Here is a 25,361-nt window from a genome sequence, read left to right on the forward strand (position 1 = left end):
GCGAGCACAACTCGGACTAGACGCAAAACTGCTCTGGTGTGTCACTACCACACCAATCACAACCGAAAACCTCTCTTCTGTTCTTCCTCTCGTTCGAATCAATTAACACTCAAACGCTCGGGTAGTCATTTGACCCCTATTTTTTTTTTTCTTAAAAATCTCATAAATTTTGATAAAATTGACCGATTTGGATGCTTGCGGTTGCAAAAGATCCAGATTTGTCTATATTTTTAACTGTCAGATGGGGGACAAATATGGTCCATTTTCACCGGAGATATTCCGGATTCCGTTGGGGTACCTCGGCTCCCCTATAGGGATTTTTGATCAATATAACAAAAACTTTTTCACAGAACAATGCCGGAAATGATGCAAAACATCAAGGCAACATCCTAATACATCATCCTGCCAAAATAATTGACGTGGTTAAATCCTACGGGCCACCGGAGCCAGTTCCAAATGGGCACCAATCGACATCAGCTCAGAGAACCGTTTCCGGTTGGAACCTGTTCCGGTGCCCGAAGGTCTTGACCACGTCATGTATCTATGCAGGATGATGTAGTAGGATGATTCCTTGATGTTTTGTATCATTCCGGACATTGTTCTGTCGAAAAGTTTTTGTTATATTGACCAAATACCCATATAGGAGGGCCGAGGTACCCCAACGGAATCCGGAATATCTCCGGTAAAAATGGACCATATTTGTCCCCCATCTGACAGTTAAAAATATAGACAAATCTGGATCTTTTGCAAGCGGAAGCATCCAAATCGGTCAATTCTATCAAAAGTTATGAGATTTTTAAGAAAAAAATAGGGGTCAAATGACTACCCGAACGTTTGAGTGTTAATACAGCAAATGGCTCTAAGAAGGCCGATTGTCGCTCTAAGCTGATTCAAAGTAATTTTTTTCAAAATCTGTTCAAAAGTATTGTATCAATAGTTTAAAGTACAACATTCTGTCCAGTTGGCGAGAAGTTGACCATGACAACTGCGAAAGTTTCATCGGGAAATGATGACAGATTTTGTGTCCAAATAAATGATTTATTTTGGAATTGATGAATTTTCATCAGGTTTACTTTTTTACACATTTTTTAGGTAGTTTTACTCAAAAAAGAGAACTTTTTTTCTGTGGATGCTCACATCTCTCTTTTTAATTTCTCTATTACGCAATTGACCAAATCGCTGACAGTTTGCGAATAGAGCTTTAGACATTTCGCGTACGCACACTAGCGCACTATTTTGCTGGCCGGACAAAATTTAACCTCACTTTCTGTCGTGTACGTACACGCCATACATGCGCACGTAGATAACTTTATTGTGGTTGCTCACGAATGGTTGCGCGCATCAATCTGCACAGTTTTCATCAGTGAAGAGCTATACTTTCTGAGCTTTGGAACAAAAGTTAGAAGAAGTACAAAAAGTACACTCAACCCCCGGTGGTTGGTCAACAATTGGTGTCAAACCATCGGGGTTTCAGTGTACTTGTTCGGGAACTGGGCTGTGAACGTAGCCTGTGAATGCTGTTTGCTAACTGGGCTGAACGAAAAATAACGAAGGATTAACGAATACCGATGCATAATATTTTTTGATGAAATATAACAATAAAAGTTAGTCAAATTTATTTACAATAATTAGTTTTCATATTTCTTTATTTGTGACTTTAAATTACATAAAAATTTGAAAAAAGTTTTTTTATTAGTTGAACATGATTTTTGTATCCATTATCCCCTCGGTGATTTCGGTTTGTTTTGGTTTTTTGACGTTTGTCTGCTTTTGAACTGGGCTGCGGCCCAGTTAACGAACCACTACTGTACAAGGATGGTGTGTGTATGTCCCGCTTTAACCCAGGAACGATGATTGAGAAGAAAAAATCCGAAAAAGGCCCATTTTGAGAGCCTCGGAAGAAACCTTGTGTAAAACCAATTACTTATCTATATTAAGTAGCCTAGCAGGCGCTCGGTACTAGTAAGATATAGAGGATTTGCTTTCGGATGAATAAAATTTCAGTTTTATTACTCAAATGCATTTCTGTGTATTTCAGATATTTCTAAAAAAAAAAACAAAACAAAATCATCCCAAGGTATAACAAAGCAGAATCAAACTTAAACCAGCAAAGTACGGTTTTTACCTACTCCCGTTACAAAACTGTGACCGTAAAGTTATTTATTTTATTTTGTTGTAATGTACTGATATTGTTGACATATTGCTTCTGAAAAAAGGTCGCCCATTCTTTTGATTCTCCACTCTTCATTTCTCTATCACAGACACATTCGTCAACGAAAAAGGAGCAGCAGTTTGGCATTACATGTGTGAAAAATGCAGTTTCAATTAAATCATTTAATCAATGTGGATGAAAAGTTATTGGCAAGGTAAATAACTCAGTTTAAAAGCTGTTCAGTTAAAGGAAAACTACTAAGGCATATTGCTGATAATGTTGGTGGATTGTAATTGTAATTGTAATTGTAATTTATTTGGTAACGATATCCTGTTAGTTTACACTTTGTATCAGGGCAAGGAAGGGATTAAGGAGATTGTACATTTGGAGCCAAAGAGCCAAAGGTGGATATTTTTTTAAACTTTATTCTGTCAACTACAACATGCCATGTCGGTGACATTTTCGCCGGGATCAACATACAAATGACACGTGATGTTGAATTTGGCAGATGAAATATTTCAGAAAAATCCACCGAAATTATCAATTTAACAATATGCCTCCGGTCTTGTTATGAGTTCATAACAATAATTTCTCAAAACATTTCTAAACGAACTTTTACACTAGACGTATAACATTTGTTTTGTTTTAATTTACTCTACACAAAAGACCCAATTTATAAGAACTTTTCAGCGCCACTTGATGAACCACAACAAAAACCATTGCTCACTCCTTGTAATCTCAAAGCTGTTTGAAATACTACTAAAAGTCCAAAAAGTTGCCATCCTAAACCTGGGTGGACTATGTCCGTTGTCTCTTCTCTTCTGCTGTGACTAGCTAGCTTTTGACAACTGCGATATCGATAATTTCAGAGCCATGATCAAAGTTCAGCTATGCTGGGAGTACGGAGTAATCGTCCTAAACTTTAGCACGTGTGGATAGGCCTAAAGGAACTAATGACTAACAATTTGTTTAATTTTTAATGTTGAATTGTGTTGAACTGTCTTTCTGTCTGTTAACTATTTTGGCTGTTTCTGTGATCGATCCAGCGCACACATTTTGCTTTTGTTAATTTTCGTTCTTAAATGCAACCTAGCTTTCGCGAATAAATACTTAAAAATAAATATCACGATTATAAGTTAAAGATGATAGCAAAACTATTCTACTTGCAGCTTGTATTACTTTTTTTGCTTTTTGAAGCACACAAACACTACGATGCACTGTTTGTTACTTTGTTTGTTACGTCGTATATTCGGATGTGCTCTCTAGAACCACGTTGCCCGCGTCGGGGTTGCCACTCGCCACACCGTACTTTTTGGAGGAATCGTGCAACAGAACTGACAATGTTTCCAAACTTTTGCGTACCTGAACGAGAGGATGAAAGAAAAAAATCAGTAAGGAGGTAAAATGCCGACTTGGCGGTGTCAGGATCAAAGATATTACGAGCTTACGATAACAAAATGAGGAAAAAAATCAACTTTTAACACATAAACAGCGATTAGTTGAAAATTGATGCGATGACGTTATAAATGGTAACAGATGGTAACGGCGTTATGCCCACTTGCAAAATCTAAATCTCGTCCCACTAAGAAGTGTAACGCCCCGATCGGCCTTCGTCAGCCCGATTTTATTTTACAATCAGATTGATCGGGTAGATTTCTCAGTGGGGTGATGGTAGTGTGATACCAACATCAGAAAAAAAGTGTGGCACGATTGTCAGTCACACTTTTTTATAATGTTGGTACCACCACGTGATTATGACTTTTCAGACGGGCATAACGCCGTTACCATCCATAACGTCTTTAAAACATTCTTTAAAATCAGAAAAGTTTTGGTCATTATTGTGGATAATGAATACCCCAAAATTGACCGAGTTAATGTACCTCAATTTTGATTCACAGCTGATGTACCTTTAAATCAAGGCAGCACAACTCCAAACAACATTGAATTAACGAAAACTTTCAATAAAACAAGAAAAATACTTAAAAGCGAAAGTAGCTTTACCTTAGCAATTTGCTCTAAATTAGAATTAAGAACTATTTGAGCCTCCTCCGTGCTTTTGTCCTGCATTTGTTTCTGCCACCGTAAAACTTCAGCGTAAACATCCATATTATCGTTCTCGCCCTGCAAAAAAATAATTTAAATTTAAAAGTCATTCGTGTTTATACAACAGTTTGAAGATTTACCCAACGGAAGTCGTTGAAACTGTACATCCGGGTCTGCAGGTAGTGTATTTTGTACATGAGAAAACAGGAAAACAGAGCTAATCCTATTGCTAAAATTATTCCTACGTGTATAACACCAAAATCGGAGGGAAAGATTTTCTGTAGCCTGTTTCTAAGTCTTGTTAGCATACTATCGTCATTACTACTGCTGCTAGTGTTCTGATAGAGGGTATCACTACAGTTGGATTTCTCTTTGAGACCGATATTGGCCGAAGCTGCCGCCTTCAGGATCACTCCGGGTGTGAGCAGTGCCACCGGAGACTTGATGATAATTTCCTTCTGCACCGATTTAATACTTTTGGTGACTGAAATGATACAGAAAAAAAAATCCCACGCGATGAGTCACCCCGTCCACATGCGCGCAAAGTGCGTAACTCACCGTCGTGGGATCGCTTGGTGCCATCTGTTACCGTCAACTTATCGTTAGTCGAGTCACCCGAATCAACTAAGTCAGACTTTTTATCTTTCACATGGGAAGAACTTTCGTTACCACTAATTGAGCAGCTGCTGTCGTCCTCGACCGAACATTCGGACACTTCGACGTCGGGAACCTTCTGTGCGGTCGGTTCCAATATTTCCGCCGGGGCCACCGGACGCCACACGCTGCACATCAACCGGTAGGCGGCCTCGCGGCTCATAAAGCTACCAAACACGTGACGATCGTCACACGTAGTCACACCGACCGCGTTCGGGAACATTTTGGCGGTCTTTTCCTTGGAGATTTTGATCACCGACACCGTGGGAATTAAAAGCTAAAATGAAACAGAGTTACTTATCTGTTGGCACGCCATTACCGAAACAAATGCTCACCTTTGTTACATATCCAAACACGTTGGAGTAAAATGCAAAGTAATTCTGCGTGATGTAGAGGTGACCTTGTAACAGAATGTCACTGACCAAAGCGCAGGAAAAGTCTGTAAATTTTTAGATTAAAAAATGCAAATAGCAATTATTTTTCAACAACAAAAAAGCGTTGAAGGTTGCTCCAGTATTTTGAAACATTTTATAGTTATTCAACTCACAGTTCAACACTTTCTCGTCCTCCACCTGGATAAAATGCCGGGAGAACTTCTTCTGGCGGGAACTGTTGAACTCTTTTTTCTTCTTCTCTTTCTCTGGCTTTTCCGGCTTTTCACTGGAGTCATTTTTGGTGACCGATTTTGACGGATGGGGGCTGGAACTTCTTATCGTCGGTGCTACCGCCAGCGGTGAAGACGTGAGGGATTTTAAAGATCTGAAAAGAAATCGGAGACAAAAACACACACACAAATCGATCAAACAAATGAACGTACAACGTAGTGTTGTAGTTACGCCGGAGCGTTGTAAGCAATATGAAAAGGGAATGTGGTGAATGATTATATAGTGTGACATTGTGCCTATTTAAGTTGTTATTCCGATGCACTAGATCCAATACAAACGCCACTACCCTTCTATAACATGATTTGCATATCGTCAATTGGCATGGTAATAAGGTCAAGTTGATTCGGCTACGTAGTGAAACTTCTTAGAATTCCTTCACAACTTACAAACTCCTTTTGATCGTCTTCATCATTGCAACCAAAAATGCAACATACCTTTGTTTCTCATCCCAGAGAAAAATATTTTCAATTAAGCTTTTGCAATTTGCCGAACTATTTAGCACGTTGACGCGTGACACGTGAATTAAAAGTCAATTCGAGCGATTTCACAAACACTTAACACTATTATCTCTCGCTAATGACATATTCAAACGTGAGGATCACACGTAAAGCTTCCCCCATCTCTATACATGAAATGCTATCACAACGTACGTCTGAGACTCAATATAACACTGTTGGTGCAGTTCATTATTACAGAATAGTTTGCACAAGGTCCAAAATATGTCACTCACCCATAATAGAAGGCAGTATGCTTCCTACGGTAAACCACCCCCTCGGCATCACTGCTATCTTCAAGCGCAATATTGGGCGTGGAATGGGCTGGAGTCATCGGCATGGTGATCGCACAAAAAAAAATACTGTTTGCTTGCTAAAGACGATTGTCCACTTACAATTGTTAGCACTCACTTTAACGGTCACACAGTAGATTCCATCTGGTGTGTTGATGCCAAAAAATCTCAGGCTAACACTTAACTTTGTTTTATTGCTTTACCTATTCCCATGTTTTCCCTACCTATTGAAATTGTACGTTTGTTGTTAATAGTGTACTAACTACGCTAAGTATATCAAAGAATACCGAGCATAATCGAATGAAATCAATGTTTCAAGAAATAAAACTTATATTCCATCTTTATTGAAGCCTCAGGGAAGCATCAGGGAAGGCCAAAGTTATGGCTGTCGAGCCAGTTTTAAACATTAAAGATGCTTATGCATATTACATTTCATGTCACAATATTTAATTTCTATAACCGTCGAAAATTGTTGTTTATAATTTAATTTATTTAGTAACGATGAAATTACAAATCGATGCCTTTGTGATCTTTTATGCTAACTAGGTAAGAATCCCAGCAAGCTTATTGCAAAGCATCGAAATAACAAAATGGTGATTAACTTTTTTGTCAAAAACATAAACATAAGCAGAAAAAATTACAACTAATGTCAAATAAGCAATATTTGAGATATACAATTGGAAAATGTTTCATATAATTCTTACTAGACCAAACTATGGAGAGCCTGTACCCAAAAAGGCTCCGAAAAGCTTTAAACTTCAAACCCATACTTATGCCATACTATATAAGAAAAAAGTGACTTTTCTCATACAAAATCGCATAAAAATGTATTTTGCTTGGGATGCTCGAGTTTTCGTTCGATCATATTTGAGGTTTAGGATCGTTATACCAGAGTATTTGATACGCTTTGGTGGCACAAATACATACATGGCATGAAAATTTTTGATAAATCATTAATTCAACAGGTTAAATTCTAAAATGCAAATGCAAAGCGCCAGCTCCTGTTACGTCCAATCACGCTCATACATATTTGGACTCAGTGCGTCCAACGGAACAAGCCTTTACAAAAAAAAACGTTACTTAATCCACCTTTAGGTGGTTGGTGCCTTCCTCATATTCATAAAGTCAATACATTCAGTAAAAATAGCAACATTCCCCCTTAACATGTTTAACTTTATTACCCATTTCTTTTGATATGGTTCGCAGACCATCAATATTTCTGGGTCATCGGCAAGGTCTGATAAAAAAAACCTATCCAACGATAGTTCGCATGGAAGATTCAGACAATATTTATATCTGAAATCCAACCTCTAACAAGTGTATAAATAACACTTAAGTGCCAATAACTTTTAATAGGGTTGTTAGATCCTTGATGTTTTAGGCTCATTTGAAATGTCTTTCGATTATCTAACTAACGATGGGCCGCATGATGGACCCGGACATCATTTTTACTGAAATATCTGAGATCCGGCCTCCAAAAAGTGTATAAATAACACTTAAGTGCCAATAACTTTTGATAGGGTTGTCAGATCCTTAATGTTTTATGCTCATTTGAAAGGTCTTTCGATTATCAAACTAACGATGGGTCGCATGATGGACCCGGACATCATTTTTACTGAAATATCTGAGATCCGGCCTCCAAAAAGTGTATAAATAACACTTAAGTGCCAATAACTTTTGATAGGATTGTCAGATCCTTGATGTTTTAGGCTCGTTTGAAAGGTCTTTCGATTATCTAACTAACGATGGGTCGCATGATGGACCCGGACATCATTTTCATTGAAATATCTGAGATCCGGCCTCCAAAAAGTGTATAAATAACACTTAACTGCTAATAACTTTTGATAGGGTTATCAGATCTTCAATGTTTGGGCTCATTGGAAAGGTCTTTTTAATACCTTTCTGAAAATGTATATCATGACAGGGTTTCTCACAAAAACCACCCTTTTTACAATCTTCCGGACATACGCCAAAATCGTTTTTTTAGCATAACTTTTGAAGTACTTAACTAAACTTGCTGATTTTAAATAGAGACCACAAGACGGATCGAATGAGACTAATACGGTCTAAATCCGTTCATCCAGTCCGGAGATAATCGAGTGACATTTTTTTTGTCCACCCACCTACACACATCCACACAGACATTTGCTCAGAACATGATTCTGAGTCGATAGGTATACGTAAAGGTGGGTCTACGAGGTCAAATTAAGAAGTTCATTTTTCGAGTGATTTTATAGCCTTTCCTCAGTAAGGTGAGGAAGGCAAAAACCATAATCTGTTTAACATTAACAATGTTTTGATAATTTGAGAGTTTAAAAATTCCTTCAATTCAAATAATTTGAGTTGAAAGCAAGTGATAGCCTCGATTTATTACACACTTCAACTACCCAATAAAATGTTTACACAAGATAATCGCTTTGCAAATCACCACAATATCAAAGGTTTGTTTACGGATGCTGTGCAGATTCTATAGCATACACTGAAATAAATTCTCCGCTTTTCTTCTCACACATTTAAATTAGCCCTCACGACGACGCAGAAAGTTCACGTCTTGTTCATCAGTTGTGTTTAGCGGCGTATTTTCACAAACATAACTTTTATTCTTGAGTAAACATTTCTTCTGATATTTACACGTTCATCACATGATACGCTGAGCGCGCGGCTTTTGTTTTTGCTAGCCCAGTTGTTTACAACTCTGTTCACACTCGTCCGTGGATTTTCAGTGTGCGAATTGCCTTTTCAAAAAACGCACGAAACTAGGATGCGTAATTCGGCTAAACCGTAAATTGAAACGCAATTAAACCAAACTACTAACTGTGAAAGTAGCACTGAAACTGATTCCCAAAGCTCACTACTGACGTTGCTGGTCAAAAGTTATGATTTTCAGCCGCAGAGCACGCTCTCAGGAAGTTCCCCTCGGACTGATAAGATAGAGCTTATCAATTGTGCTATACATCATCGCCTATTAAATCAAGCATAGACACTGTGTAACCATGTTGGTTTTTGAACCCTACGTTACTTGATATAATTAGATGCAAAGGAAATGGAAGACAATCAACATTATTGTTTCAACTTTATGCTTCTTCGTATCACCATGAGATAAGCTAAACATCAGAGTTGAACAAAAAAAGTAATTCAAAAATACGTCTTTTCAATAAATTTTGCTCTACAGTGTACACCGCAATACGGGTTAGAGCTGCTGATTGATGCGCTAGAATTGAATTGCGTCAGCCTGTACAAAAAAAAAATAAAGCAGCACAAGGGAAACCTACATTCACTCTCCCCACCTGATTAAACTCCCAGAACAATTGTGAACATCTGGTTTGTATGCCTACCCGGGCCGTTATCAGTGGGTAATCGAGCAGAGCAAGAAAACAAAAAAAAGGTTGGTCCTCCTATCTACTATCGTCTAGTGACACACAAGTGTTTCTCTGATAGAGCATTTGAACACCTGGCAGATTTTATGACGATTGTTTGATGAATGCCACGGGAAGCAAGAAGCTCGGTATCTGGGCGCAGTATTTTGCGTTGCTACCAGATTTGTAAATAGACGTTAGGCTCTAAATCCGACCTTAGTGTAGAGATAGCTCGACAATTTACTCACTTTTGATCACTCTTTCCCGTGGAGGTGTGACTTGGGCTACGCGACAACTGACTGCTGTTCTGGAGCTGCAGCACATCAGAACTCAACGGCTCGATGGTTGTGGAAATTGGAAGTGGACGACAGCCTATACCAACGCTGCTTGTAGATCTGAAACGGAATTATGTGTAAATAATTGCATTAGAAAAATCTAATTTGCTTGATTCAATATAACACAGATTCACTATTATTTATATTTTCAATATTAATATCTCTGTACTTAATAAACAGAGGCTGCTACAATACATAAGATAAGTAATAAAGTACTTAAAAATAGTTTTAAAATGAATTCCGAAAAATCATACTTCAAACACCATGCGTCTGCATAAGACCAGCGTCTTTTCTGGAGACGCATGGTGTTTTAAGTTCATGAAAAACAAATAAAAGACCGATTTGATATCTTCGAAAAAGCTGTAGGTTATGATTAGGGCTTGCCATACAAAATTATTACACGGATTTTTTTATTCAACATTCTAGAATTTAGAGCAACAACTCGATTGTGCCCCTTTGCTTTTTTCAATTTTTGATAGAATTTAGAGCAGCGATTCTCAACTGGAAAACCAGGCCTACTCGATTTACCTGCCAGGTGGTAGCAGTATTCGTCTAGTCTAGTATTGTACAGGAATGTACAGGAATCCATGGCAAAAGTTTTATCAAAATAAATAAAAGTCGTATACAGCAATTCCCCACGAAAACAGCATGGAAAAAAACAAAAGTCCTTGGATCGGGATCAAAATTTTTCTGGGGGTTCCCTGGTCGAAATAATTAGACCCGTATTTTTTTGTTTGGCCATTAGGGTGACCTACGCCGTGTTAGGGTGGTCTGAAAAATGGCCATTTTCGTTGATTTTCGCAAAAACCACTTTTTTCGAAAAATCATAACTCCTCGTCATTTTAACCGATTTCATCTGTCTTATACGCAAATGAAAGGTGATAAGTTGACCTTACAAAGAAAAATAGTAAGAAGTTTCAAAAATCTAGCCTAACATATGAAAAGGGCGTATGAAACTTTAAAATGCCGTTTTGGCGGTGTCTAGACCAAAGAGCCTATGTCTGGAAATATTTTTATCGGATTCCCCGGACATTTTTACATAACTTACTAAAAAAATGGGAGGAGTTCATTAACAGGATTCCGAGATATGATTTTTTGAAAATAAAATTCGTGTTTTTCGACGCGCCGCGCGCAAAAACCGGAGAATGACGAAATTGGCAAAAAAACAACTTTTTTCACTAAAACTGCGATAACTTTAAAATTTCAGCGGTGACCTATAGATGTTTGGGTACCAAAATTTTTGTAATTAAAAGACGCAACTTTTGGTACCCAGACATGTATAGGTCATCGCTGAAATTTTAAAGTTATCGCAGTTTTAGTGAAAAAAGTTGATTTTTTGCCAATTTCGTCATTCTCCGGTTTTTGCGCGCGGCGCGTCGAAAAACACGGATTTTATTTTCAAAAAATCATATCTCGGAATTCTGTTAATGAACTCCTCCCATTTTTTAGTATGTTATGTAAAAATGTCCGGGGAATTCGATAAAAATATTTCCAGACATAGGCTCTTTGATCTAGACACCGTCAAAACGGCATTTTAAAGTTTCATACGCCCTTTTCATATGTTAGGCTAGATTTTTGAAACTTCTTACTATTTTTCTTTGAAAGGTCAACTTATCACCTTTCATTTGCGTATAAGACAATTGAAATCGGTTAAAATGGCGAGGAGTTATGATTTTTCGAAAAAAGTGGTTTTTGCGAAAATCAACGAAAATTGCCATTTTTCAGACCACCCTAACACGGCGTAGGTCACCCTAATGGCCAAACAAAAAAATACGGGTCTAATTATTTCGACCAGGGAACCCCCAGAAAAATTTTGAGCCCGATCCGAGGACTTTTGTTTTTTTCCATGCTGTTTTCGTGGGGAATTGCTGTATATATATATATATTTTAAAAGTCAGATTGTAGGCCTACATCAGCAAACCTTCTGAAACTTGGCCCAGAGATATATGACAGTCATATGAAGCAAAATCCATCATTATCTCGAAATGCACATTCTTTAAAGTACTGAAATTGTATTGATTTTATAGATTTCCTTACGAAAAATCGGAAATAACATTTTAAAATGGCTCTATCTCTAGAACTACATCAGCAAACCTTCTGAAACTTGGCCCAGAGATACTTGACAGTCATATGAAGCAAAATTCATCATTATCTCGAAATGCATATTCTTTAAAATGCTGAAATTGTATAGATTGTTTTGGGTTTCTTATTGAAAATCGGATGTAACATCTTAAAAGGGCTGTATCTTGAAAATTACATCAGCGAATGTTTTAATTTTTTGCTCAGAGATGCCTTATGGTGTAAGGAATCGATAGACACCAAAATCCCGGATTGCATTTTTTTTATTATAACGTTATAATGAGCACCGTGCGTAGGCTAGGACATTAATTAATAAAATTAAGAAAAAAAACGTTACTTAATCCACCTTTAGGTGGTTGGTGCCTTCCTCATATTCATAAAGTCAATACATTCAGTAAAAATAGCAACCCCTTAAGATGTCTAACAGATCAACTTTATCACTCATTTCTTTTGATAGGATTCGCAGACCTTCAATATTTCTGGCTCATCGGCAAGGTCTGATAAAAACATATCCAACGATAGTTCACATGGAAGATTCAGACAATATTTCTATCACAATATCTGAAATTCGGCCTCGAAAAAGTGTATAAATAACACACTAACAAGTGCTAATAATTTGCTGACATTTGAAAAGTCTTTCGATTATCTAACTAACGACAGGTCGCATGATGGATCCGGAAATCATTTTCATTGAAATATCTGAGATCTGGCCTCGAAAAAGTGTATAAATAACACTTAACTGCTAATAACTTTTGATAGGGTTGTCAGATCTTCAATGTTTTGGGCTCATTGGAAAAGTCTTTTCAATACCTTTCTGAAAATGTATAACATGATAGTTTTTTTTAAACAAAAACCACCCTTTTAACAATCTTCCGGACATACGCCAAAATCGCATAACTTTGAAATACTTTGCTAAACTTGCTGATTTTAAATAGAGACCTATGGGACCCCAAGATGGATCGAATGAGACTTATACGGTCAAAATCCGTTCATCCAGTTCGGAGATAATCGAGTGACATTTTTTTGTCCACCACACACATCCACACAGACATTTGCTCAGAACATGATTTTGAGTCGATATTAATACGTGAAGGTGGATCTAGGCTGTCAAATTAGAAAGTTCATTTTTCGAGTGATAGCCTTTCCTCAGTAAGGTGAGGAAGGCAAAACTTTAGATTTTTTCAAAATTGGCTGCCAATTTTTTATTGTATTCGATGAGATTATAATATAACATAACAATTCCTGGCATTTTTTTAGAAAATGATATTGACCGCCAATATAACCTGGACTATGTTTCGGTCCTAGAAGAAATGTGCTAATTTCAGCAATCAAAGATAAAAGATCATATGACAGAGAAGATTTCAGATAATTTGTTTGTATTCTTTTAATTCAAAATATCGAAAAATAAAAAAAGCAACTGCGTTTTGACGATTCAACTGCTGTCCCTAGAACGTCAAACAAAATACTTTGTGTCATAAAGGACTTTAACACTGGAACGCCCAACGCATGTCCAACTTACACGGACGCCCAAGCCTCCCAAAAAAGTTGGAACGGTAACTTCAACTCGCTGGTTCTCGGGCATAACTCAACCAATCGGGACGATTCTTGTTTCCAGTAATTTGTTAGGATGTCTAGATGATTCTAGAACTTTGCAGAACTTAATTTGATCAACTCTGTAATTTCTGCGACCGAAAACATCGTTCCACCTTTTTTCAAAACGACTGCCTCCGCGGAATTTTAAGCGAATTTTTTTTTGTACGCGAAAAAAAAAGTTGGAACGATGTTTTTGATCGCAAAAATTACAGACTTGATCAAATTAAGTTCTGCAAAGTTCTAGAATCATCTAGACATCCTAACAAATCACTGGAAAGAAGAATCATCTTGATTGGTTGAGTTATGCCCGAGATCCATTGAGTTGAAGTTACCGTTCCAACTTTTTTGGAGCCTTGGGCGTTGGAATGTTAATCAAGAAATTTCATTGCACAGCAATTAAAATTAGCAATCCAGCTGCGTGTAAAATAAATATTGCAATATTTTATGATATTTTATGTAAATAATATTACACCCAGAAATATCTAGCCTATCAGTATGGGGAACCTACTTGACCGAAATGTCAGACTCATATAGGCGTTTATCTTTCAATAATCCATCTGTCTAACAGCCGTCAGAAATTAATATACTTTTCTAATTTTCCCTGAAGTAAAACCGATTGAAATTCTGAACTTATTACGCAGTTGGCAGTCGCAACACCATCCGTTGCCCACAGCAACTCCGAGAATCTTGAGCAACGGATAATGAGCTCGATGTTGTCGCGGAAAACATTTATGATTTCAACACTATAAATACCTAGATTTGCGTAACATGCCCCATTTGTTGTTGCTGTTGATGTTGTTTCTGCAACCGCCACCGATGAGATTACTATCGAGTATTTCCGTGGACGATCCATCCGATGAATTAATTTTGCTATTTCTGTCACCGGGTATCGTTCCGGTAATACCTTGCACGAGACACAGCATGGTTGGAAAAATTTTGACCGGTCGTAAAACGAGTCTCTCATGCGATTTTTCTTTTCTCGCTGCCGTTCGCTTTCGTTTCTACTCATCAACGTGCAACTCTTGTAAGTGACCCAAGTAGAAAGTCCTCTGCACAGAATTATGATAATGCTGTCCAGTACATCGACACGCCACTACTAAACTGCTCCGGTACTGAAACCACAAACAGAAGCAACACTTGACCATGTACAACCTGTTGTACCATAAGTAAATGTCCACGATAGCAAGGCGCCAACTTATGAATAAACAATTCTGTTTTTCCTCACAAAATTAATATCATCTTCTGCTAATACACTTTCCTCCATCACAAGCTTTTATCACAGTTCGCGGTGGTTCGTAGAATTTCGATGTTTCTTTCTCTTTTTTTGTTTTTGCTGGTCCACTAATGCATGCGGTCAGTTACTACTGTGTGAATGAATTTTTCAAAATAGTGTGCATAATTTATCACTCAATCGTCTGAACTCCACCCAGCTCGTGCGCGGTAGATGGAGGTCACAGATGTAAAAAAATGTTCAAACCGTGGAGCAAATCCCACAGCAGAGGTTTGAAATTCTAGAAATGTGTATGAAATCATAAACCAACAATCCAATTCTATCAAATTTAGTTTTGATTTTAACAAAATAAATTTTAAATTGATTTTTTTAAGCTCATTTAGTTGATTCGAATCATGTGTCTTTGAAAATGTTTTAATTTTGGTTACATTGGCTAGATTTTCTAAAAATAACCACTGTTTTTTTTTATTTAAAGCACATTTTTATGTTGCAAACATTTTATTCACACCGAAATGTTAGAAAGTTAATATTTGTTTGTTTATAACTGATTGCTCATAATTGGCTTAATTTGCATAAAACAGATGAATCTATAATTTCAGATGCAGAAATAACATACAAATGCATGAAATTTCTAATAATTTAACGGTTTTGTTATTTACTTGTGCCTTGAATAATTTATGTTAAACTTATAAGTAAAATACTTTTAGTTACATGAAAGAACAATAGAAGAGTTGAGGCACAATCCGATTAGCTACGACAAAGGCGTGCTATTTTTTGACGGAGAAGATGCAGCAACTTTCACTCAACAATACCATCCGTTCTCGTACCACAATGTGTATATAAGTAATTGTAGAGCTGCTGTATGTGCAAGTATCTACACGATTGAATCTTTTTTCTCCACCTCTCAGCTCACGTAAACAGTTCAAGGGTGAGACCAAGCAAAACAATAAACTGCTGCTCCTTCCTGATGCGATAAATGCACCACGAGCAAAAAGTTTACATTTGTTTGCTAAATTTTTTTATCGATTTTTTTCAGAAAAAAATTTTTCTGCAGAAAGTTTCTCTTGCTATAAAAATGTTTGAACCCAGATATTTTCAAAAAAAAAATTGTAAGCTCTCTGAAGATTGTTATAACTGTTCTCATGTAATACATGAGAAGTGCTATGCTTTAATATATGTCAGAAAGCAACATTTTTTTGTCGATTTCTTAAAAAAAAAAAACAATATACAAACGTTAATGAATTTGAGCTCAGCTGAAATAAAGATTTCTTTAGGTAATTCATTGAAACTTGATTTTATATGCACATTTGAAAGAAAAGTTGTGAAAATAAAATAATGGTGTTTTTTAACGAAAATCCTACAAATAAAGGAAAAATACTTATATTTTGACGTAATTTTAACTTTTTTCTTTCAAATTGATACTTTTCGGCGAAAAAAAAACACGCACAGCACTCGTTGGAGTAAATCACTGTTGTTATAACATTTAGATTTAAAATTACGCTGAATCGCTGAATTATCAAGTTATCTAACGATGTTTGCATGAATAAAAATACCACATTTATATCACGAAAAATATGTAAAATAGTCTGCAAACATAAAACTACTCTCAATAAAAAAAAACTTGTTAAGATAATCCCTAAATTTTCTGATGTTTGCTATGAGCTGCTTCAAATGTGCATTTAAAAAGAGGCAAATTCGAATATTTAAGAGCACACATATTTTGACACACACGAAAGAAATCGTAAAAATAAACACTTTCTACGCGTCGTCGTGTTCAGGTCGAACTTCCACAGTATTTTCGCTTTGGGGTTTCCACTGATCCAATATTGCATAAAACCGTACCAAATTTACATGGCTTCTACTGGTGTTGGCACCACCAATTAACAAAATGTGCTCTGCTTGGGAAACCGATCCCGAATGACGAAATTCAACGTGCAAAACCGCCGAATTACTTCACATTGACACAATTCCCTGATCGATATGTTGAGTTCACACTGGGCAGAGTACGACACCGGGGAAAAGAGCATTAACGTGGCTATTTACTGTTACACTTTTTTCCCACATTTCCAACTGAACACAGAAAAAAATCGTTACTCTTCGGCAGAAGATCGAACGAGTGACGACCGAGTCCGGAGAACCGTTTTTCAGCTGTAAACTCGCGAAAACCTACTGACGGCCTACAACAAGTAAAGGCAAAACTAATCGGAACGTTTAGGACCAGACAACAACACTAACACTAAACTAGCAATTAAGGTGAGCGAACGGACCGGAGACCACCTCTGCTGCTGTCCGTTGCACACTATCGAATGAAACTATACTCTGGCGAGCAGGCTAACGGCTGATTTCCAAGACCAACAAATCCAAGCCGAGTTGTGGATGCACGTGCTTCAACAAATACAGAAATAAAACGCATGATGACCACAACGACGACGAAGACGACGATGACTGCCAGCCGGTCTACTACCGACAGGTTTCATGTTGTTATACACACATTCGAGTCGTGTTGTTGCTTTTTTGCTTTTTCCGTATTCTACATTCGAGGTGGTACCTAACATACACGGTGAGCTCTCTTTCTTTTCCCAGAAATGCAAATCAGGGTTTACAAACCAAATATAGAGATATAACAAGGAAAAAAAACTAATAGTTCGAGATTTGAGTATTACTGTCTTGAAATGTATTTAATTTTCAAGCAATAACTACACAACTCGACATTACACTGAAATTAAAAAGAAGTACCAAATTCCTAAATTTTAGGAATTTTGCCCCTTTTCCTTATTAAGTAATCGGGTTTTTGGATTACTTAATAGAATTTAGGAATTTGAAGTTGATGTCAGTGAACGCTTTAGTTATGTCAAGATATGATGAATGTGGGCTCCCTGTACATGCTTAAATCGACTAGTTAACATTTTATTGGATTCTCTGCAAATAAATAAAATTGTAAATTTCGGAAATAAGGAACCAAGTGCACCCACGTTTATCTATGAGGGGAGCAAAACATAGGTTACTTATAGGAGGGTGCGCATGGTTGCTTATCATGATTCCATAGCATTTATACCCAAATATACCTTTTTTCACTAGCATGGAATTCACTAATATTCCGTTCTGTCGATAAGAACGTGTTCAGGGAGCCCAAATCTATTATACCTTGATGAAACTGAAGCGTTTACTAACATCAACTTCAAAAATGTCGAGTTGTGCTATCTGATGACCCCCAGCACTGATATGCATCTTTCCCTAAAACTAAGTGAAATTTCATTCACGCAGAAAAACATTTTGTAGAATCAGCCTGCACGAGGTTTGATTCAACAAAATTTTTGTTGATTATAATCAACGCCGATTTTGCGTTGAAACAAACCTTGATTTTCTCAATTCCACAAAAATCTTTTGTTGTTTTGAAAAAGTTGCTTTGACGTTTAGCGTTGATTCAACAAAAATCTTGATTTTCAAATCAACAAAACGTTTTGTTGATTCAAATATGCCTTATTTTTCTGCGTGTTGAGAAGTTTTCTCAACATCACCCAAATCACACATTTTAAAGGATGATTGTTTGCACTAAAATTCTCCGTTAAGAGCTGTGAATTGCTGTTAATGGGTTACATACATGTAGAAAATCAGAAAATTTCATATTACTGAAAATTTATTGAATCCACTAAAACATAATGTTCAATCACTCCTGAAAGTGTCATGAAGATATTACATGCTCAAAAGGAGTCCGCAAAGCGGACTGTCAAACTTGCTGAGCGTTTTTCTCGAAACAGCGAGTTTTTTACGGGTGCCACGATATCTCGAGATGGGATGGACCAAATTGGCTGAAATTTGGGGTGGAGACTCTCAAGACATATCCCATGTGCATGACGAAGCCTGATTTTGAAATTTTGCTTTTTAAAAAATATAAATATCAAAAACTGATGATTTTTTATATGAAAAACACAAAAATATTTTTTTCTTTTTTTTTTAATAAGTTTTTTGTAAATCGGCCTTCATCATGCACACAGGACTGGTTTAACGAGTCTTCACCAAAATTTTGAGCAGATTTGGTCAAGGCAGTGTTGAGATATCGTGGCACCCGTTTTTTCGAAACTGCTAACATCAAATAGCTATATCTCAGCAATGATACAACCAAATGTCTTCAAACTTGTTTTGATAATAGATGGAAAAGTATATTTTAATGCCCTGAAAATATATTATAAATTAAATAAAGTGTGTGCTCACACCAACCTCTGACTTTTTTTCCGATTTACATGTATGTAACCTCTTAAAAAAAGTAAAACACAATCGAATATTTCTCGAGTTTGAAATGCCCAACTTGATGAATTGACAATACAACGTAAACTACCAAGATTTTCTAAAAAGTTTTGTAGCCGAGAAAATTTCCATCTATTGCCAACAGAAAACAACTAGGCATGTAACACAACTATTAGCGGAACTAGTCGTCAAGTGTCGTAATTCAACTCTTTATTATATCGACCAGAATAGCAAAAAGAAAAGAAATGCGACGACGTTTGCTTCCATAAGCGGATTTGTGTCTACTTCCTCTGTGGCTTGTAAACTGCAAATGAAGTGCCTGTTGCTTATTTTTCAGCAAAATATGTTGCTTCTATTTTTTAAACTATGAATGTATGTTTGTAAATACTAATATATCGACTCACCTATCGGTGCCTGTGGCAGCTGAGGATACGACACTAAAGTACATCGAATCGGAATGCATTCTTCGATGGGACTTTGCCTTGTTCTTCACTCCAAAATCTTCATTGAGCTGTATCACAATATCGTCAAATATGTCACCCGTACTGGCACGTTTCGAAGGCACCTTTTCCGGCAGGAAGGCATCCAAAAGAGGTTTATTTGGCGTGTTGGCACAACTATTTTCTTCGTCTAGCTCGAGAACGGCGTTGGAATCGCTATCACTAGTGCAGGACCGGTCCTTTAATTTCAGTCGATTTCGTTTGAAGAGGTAGTTAAAACTTTGACGAAAGGACGAGCCCCGTCTGAAGGGAGACGAAGATGATTCGTTTCCGGAACTGTTGGTGCCTTCTTCTAGCGGTTTCCCGTTCACTTTTCCTCTGATGAACAATTCACGTCCGTCTTCGACCACGTACACCTGCGAACCAGGTTGCTTAAGAATCGACGTCAACCGGGCGGCTCCTTCGCTGCCCAAGCTAATTGCCTTTTCCTCCCTTCCAGCGTCCACCGATTGCCTTTTGTCACCGTGTCTGATCAACAACGGCAAACTGGTGGGACGGTCAACTGCCTCGTCACCAACCCCATCGTCATCGTCGTCGAATGACACCATCTTTTTCCGCAGGCACACCTCATCTTCCGAATCCTGTGCGGTACCCGGCTTGATGATGGTCTTGTTCCGGCCAATTCCCAGCCGTCGAACCAGTTGCGGCAGAAATTTGTTTTTTCTCTGCACACCATTGGAATCATCCGACAGAGAGACCATTTTACGGCCTTGCTATAACCACCCACACCCCCCACCACTCGACTGCCTGGTCAACGCGATCGATATTGGCTAGGTTTCAACAACATAAAACTTGAACCACTCTTCTCATGCCGAATCACCTCAAATTATGCACTAGCTCTCTCTCACAAGCCAAATCGCAGTGTTTTCGGCGAAATTTTCCTTCATTTTCACTCACTGCCACCAATCGTAATTGAGGTACACTCTTCATCGATCAATAATAATACTTTCATACATTCAACCACCAGAGTCAGCATAAGTCACACGTATCCACTATAAGTACACTACCGGCTTCATTTGTAATGCATGTTGTTTTGTTGCTTCAGTAAGTTTTTTTTTTTTGCTGCTGGATTCAAGCACGTTTGTGTGTTTAGTTCACAACCTACAGTGTTGCAATTACGAAGCTATGTGTATTGAGGCTAAACAGCAGTTTGTTCTGCAAGTAGCATGTGCAAGTTAAATTAATGGGCCTTGTTTTCGCCACAATTGTTGAAATTCGGGTAGTCGAACTATGCGAAAACGATTGCATTTACACACATTTACTTTAAACCACATTCAAAAATACATATCACAGAAAGTCCCCAAGCTATTTTACTAATTCGACTGACCGCCAGAGCTAAACTAAGATACAGATCGCAAACAAGATGTGCAATCCTTTAAAGACAAATCTTCTAATTGATGTGACTCGCGACTTTAAATTATCACCGAGTTATAAATTAAAAGCTGAACCACCAAGAATCTGATCACTCGTCATGTATCGCTATGATTTTATCAGAATATGTTCAGTAATTATTTTTAATCTTGTGATGAGGATTTTTTTTTTAATTCAGGTTTTCAGAAAAACGCATGGTTAAATCTTAAGTTAAACGGCTCCAAAGTCAAAACAATTTTAAAAAAAAAGTGTAACATTGGTACTTGAAATGTTTAAACTATCATTAGATAACTTTAAATCTGTTTATTTGAAAATAAATGTTTTTTTAGATTACCAAGCACCTCCGCAAGTATGTTGAAAACAAGTTTTTTTCAGAAAACTTAAACGTCCACAAATTAATTTATTTGAATATTTGTAAAGTTTCAGATTATCATTCAGGCCGATATTATCATAACGTTAAGTAAATATCTGCGATAGGCCATCTCGATTTTAAATATTTTGCTGAATTATTTCAAAATTCTCATGAGCTCATAGTTTCTCTTCCAGGGAACAACTTAGCCGAAGAGTCCGAGAAAAGCTTGAAGAAAAAGTTTAATTTTTGAACGGCGGTGTTATAAATTCTGTAACATTCTTAATAGTTTACGAATCTTGTGTGCGACTTCGGCAAAGTTTTTTGAGGTTTTTGATTTATTTTTTTTTAATCTTTATGAGGCTTCGGCATTGGCAGAACCCAAAACTCACAAATTTTACGGATTTTTTTTTAAATACAATTGAAAAATTTTAACCCTCTACAACCTAACCCCGCCTTTAGGCGGGCTTCGATCTGAAAAATCGCCAAAAATCAATTTTCCAACCAATTTTTGATATTTAAAAAGCATTAGAAAGAAGAACTCTTAAAATTTTAGAAAATTTCAGGGTTGGAAGTTTAACTTGTTTTATGTGACTTTGCCAATGTTTTTAAAAATGTAATTTTTTTAGTGGTCAACTTTGGCTGTGTTTTTTACTAACATTTCCTATATTTTCAGTAAAAAGAAGTATGCAGTAATTTTTGTAGTGTCCCAGACTATGCCTCTACGCATTTTTTTGCAATTTAAATGATGATGGTGCGATTCTATGGCAGAAAATGTGAAAAACATGCAAAAAATTGAAAAAGTGGCTGTAAAAACATGAAAAAATTAGATAGGCGAAATGTAATTATATTAGATGGTAGAGTAGGCCAAATACTACCAAAAACAAACATAAACTAAACAAGATAAAAGCAAATTAAAATACTAAAAATGAAACAAGAAAAACATAAAACAAGAGAAGTAAAGTTTTTCGTAGAACAAAAGTTGCTCAAAATGACCTCCTGAACACGGGAAAAATAAATATTTTCGAAAAAAAAATTTGGGCAGTAGAGGGTTAACTGATTTTTATGTAAAACATTTTCAATTTCTTACAAAACTTCACGGGTTTGTAACATAAAAAGAATTGATACATTGGAACCATTTTTCGCCAGATTCAGAGCAAAAGCTATAAGGGGTCAAATTAAATATTACAATTTTAAAAATGGAATTTCAGACATTTGTTTTGACACTGGAAAACACGATATATATTTAACTTACACGAATGACTAAGCCTCCGAATTAAAGTTATTTTTCACAGCGATTTATACGGATGTTTAGTTTTACCAATTATCTTATGGGTATTTCACTAGTCGCGGTCAGGGCGAACTTTCAACATTTCCACAATTTTTTTTCAGGTTCTAGAATCTATGGGGTTTCCTTTTTTATAGAGCCGAAAAAATAAGTATTTTTCTTATTTCACCAACATTTCGGCTGCTCACCAAATAATAAAATCTCATCAATAGTGACAAAACCCGGATCAAAGTTTGTTTCCCCCAAAGTCAATTTAAATTGCTTATTTTATTAAACAAGACGATTAAACAACGATACTTTTGTCTTGTTGAAATAGTGAGAATATGCTAATTGGGCGGAATTAGGACAGAGTCCTTAACCTGCCCGAACATACGAGAATTTCCTTTCCTCACACTTTTAGATATTTCGTGACGAAGGGACGGTACAACCCCTTGCATTTAAAAAAAATCGAAACAAGTCGTGTTCTTCAATAATTTACAGCCGGTGATGGTTTGGAAATTTGGTGCCAAAGGAACTTCTGAAATCCCGAAAATCTATTAAACAAAGTTTAACTTAAATATCAAAACATACCGTAAAGGTTGTCCGATTTGGAACCATTGTGCCTGTTGACGTTATCAACCCTGACATTCTATACAAGATTGATGGATTTCCAAGGCTATTCATCCATATTTGTTTGGTTCAATAATGCATGTATCACTCAGGCTAATACTTAAGTAGTCCATAGCTTTGCACAAGAACTTGAAGAACAAACCCATTCATCGCACTAATCCAGCTAGTCAAAAAAATAATTAATTGAATCTACCTCGCAAGTCACAGTCACAAACCTTCAAAATGCAAGCACCGTAAGCAAACTGAAGTACCTACTCTCTGCTACTCTCTTTCTCTGAAATTCGCATAAATCCGCGACACTTATTGCAAACCAGCAGCAGCACTAACACCACTACACGATAACACTTTCCAGCCATCCAGCGAAGGGGGCAGCAGCTCTATCGCGAAAGCAGCCACACACAGATATGATGACGGTGACGACGACGAAGACGACGAAATCATCGTCGTTTTTCTCATCAGGCGAGATTTTCTTTTTTGTTAATTAAGGAGTTGGGGACTAAAAATAACACACCACTTTTCATGTTGCTCAAACTGGCATCACGGACGCGAAAATAGAACAAACGATCCGCGTATCACCTGCGCAGAATTATTTTGCAAAAATTCGGTCAAACCGCGCGATACATCGATGCTTTCTCGCATGATAGATGGATGAATGGTGATCGACCAGCCACTATTGTTGGTCCTCTGTATTCACGCTACTACTGCTCACCACAGCCAGCCAGCCAGCCCCACTGACACATCGTCGTTGGGCCAACGTTGGGAGACAGAGAGAAAATTCGAACTGCTTACTAGTGTGATCCACCCCCCCTTAAAAGAAAGTTCAAGTTTTGTTTTCAATGATCAATAATATTTATAATTTATGTAGTATATTTATCAATAAATCAACTTATTTCAAAACTGTTTAAACAAAAACTTTTTGTTTGGAAAAACTAAACTTCTGAATCATTCTAAACAAATTCAAAGCTCTGTTTTATTGAGTTTCAATCATTTTATATGAAAGTTCAAGTCTAGAGTTCTTTTTTGTTAAAGGGACATATAAACATATGGAACAAAATAGCTAAAAATACCTCTTTAAAAAACTCTAGAAGTATGTTTTTATTGATAAACAAGCCTTACCCGACAAACTTCGTTTTGTCATTTTTTCGTTTGTTGACGTTTTTAACTTTTTTGCTTATTCAGCCTCCTGTGATCAAAATTTGATTTTACGTAACTTTTCCCATACAATCTGCAGATTTTCCGGAATCGGTTCCAGAGTGGCCAAAGTGTCAATTAGTTAGCGTAAGAACCTTCCTTGGGCTTATACGAACCCAACGCAACAAAGAGCACCTCGATCCGACGCTCCGTATTGAACTGATTCGCGTTCGAACAAAACCGTCGAAATTTTTTATATATCTCGAGTTTTTTTTGAAAAGGTCCCATAAACAAAATTTCCACTTTATGCTTTTTGGGTGTTTTTGAATACCCCTGACTCAAGGCGGTTCTAAAAACACCCAAAAAGCAAAAATTTAAAATTTTGTTTTTAGGACCTTGTCAAAAAAAACTCTAGATATATAGATTATCGAACAGTCTCCAAACTCGCTGGTAGCTAAGTTTAGTACACAGGTGTTCGCATGATTAAACAATTTGCTATTTTATGATCAGTAAGTAATCTGTACATCCAAGCACATACCCAGAGTTTTTTTTTTAACTATTGTGTTTCATATGTTTATTGGACCTAAAACAAACTCTAGATACATTTTTAAAGTCTAAGTATGTTTCAGATATATGTTTTTACAATGTTAAGTTATTAATGCCAGTTTAAACATAAAGATTGCTTGAATGGGGTGGAAGATATAAGCCTCCCTGCAAAGGCTTATGAATTGATCTCAGTTGAAAGGTTCTCCAAATCTCTGAATTGCAAATGTAACATCCTGGAGCAGAACTGTTAAATTCTAATAAAAACACAATTGAATTGAATTGAACAAATTTTGCCTTATTCACGTAAAAATTGGATCACGCTAATGGCACACGTTTGGGGAGACACCAGCTCGCAAAATTGAGAGCGAGAGAGTTCGCGAACCCCGAGAGTGTGTTTTGTTTGAGCATTGAAAAAACGTACATTTTT

General features: G+C 36.9%; 1 protein-coding gene across 4 annotated transcripts; it reads right to left on the minus strand.

The window, feature by feature from the left end:
• Positions 1-354: 354 nt before the first annotated feature.
• On the minus strand, positions 355-23,985 carry LOC120418239 (uncharacterized). Of its 4 annotated transcripts, none has more exons than XM_039580545.2 (9): positions 23,769-23,985; positions 19,545-20,643; positions 9,906-10,052; positions 5,397-5,608; positions 5,185-5,288; positions 4,754-5,126; positions 4,336-4,679; positions 4,154-4,273; positions 355-3,514 (listed from the first exon to the last, which is right to left on the minus strand). In XM_039580545.2, the coding sequence occupies exons 2-9, from the start codon at positions 20,339-20,341 to the stop codon at positions 3,389-3,391; spliced, it is 2,223 nt and encodes a 740-aa protein (XP_039436479.1). In that variant the 5' UTR covers positions 20,342-20,643; positions 23,769-23,985; the 3' UTR covers positions 355-3,388. The 4 variants fall into 4 exon arrangements, with proteins under 4 accessions (XP_039436479.1, XP_052566057.1, XP_052566056.1 ...); XM_052710097.1 differs by having other exon boundaries at positions 23,585-23,985; XM_052710096.1 differs by having other exon boundaries at positions 23,513-23,985.
• Positions 23,986-25,361: the final 1,376 nt, after the last annotated feature.

Source organism: Culex pipiens, chromosome 3, assembly GCF_016801865.2.
Source record: "Culex pipiens pallens isolate TS chromosome 3, TS_CPP_V2, whole genome shotgun sequence".
In the NCBI taxonomy this organism is placed as follows: Eukaryota; Metazoa; Arthropoda; class Insecta; order Diptera; family Culicidae; genus Culex; species Culex pipiens.

Bases quoted from the DNA above. Each gene is read 5' to 3' on its own strand.
- LOC120418239 (XM_039580545.2), bottom strand. From the start codon at position 20,341: ATGGTCTCTCTGTCGGATGATTCCAATGGTGTGCAGAGAAAAAACAAA. The intron at 10,053-19,544 runs GTGAGTCGATAT...ATTCCGTTTCAG, and splicing joins GCTGCCACAGGCACCGATAG to ATCTACAAGCAGCGTTGGTA. The intron at 5,289-5,396 runs GTGAGTTGAATA...AAAAATTTACAG, and splicing joins GGACGAGAAAGTGTTGAACT to ACTTTTCCTGCGCTTTGGTC.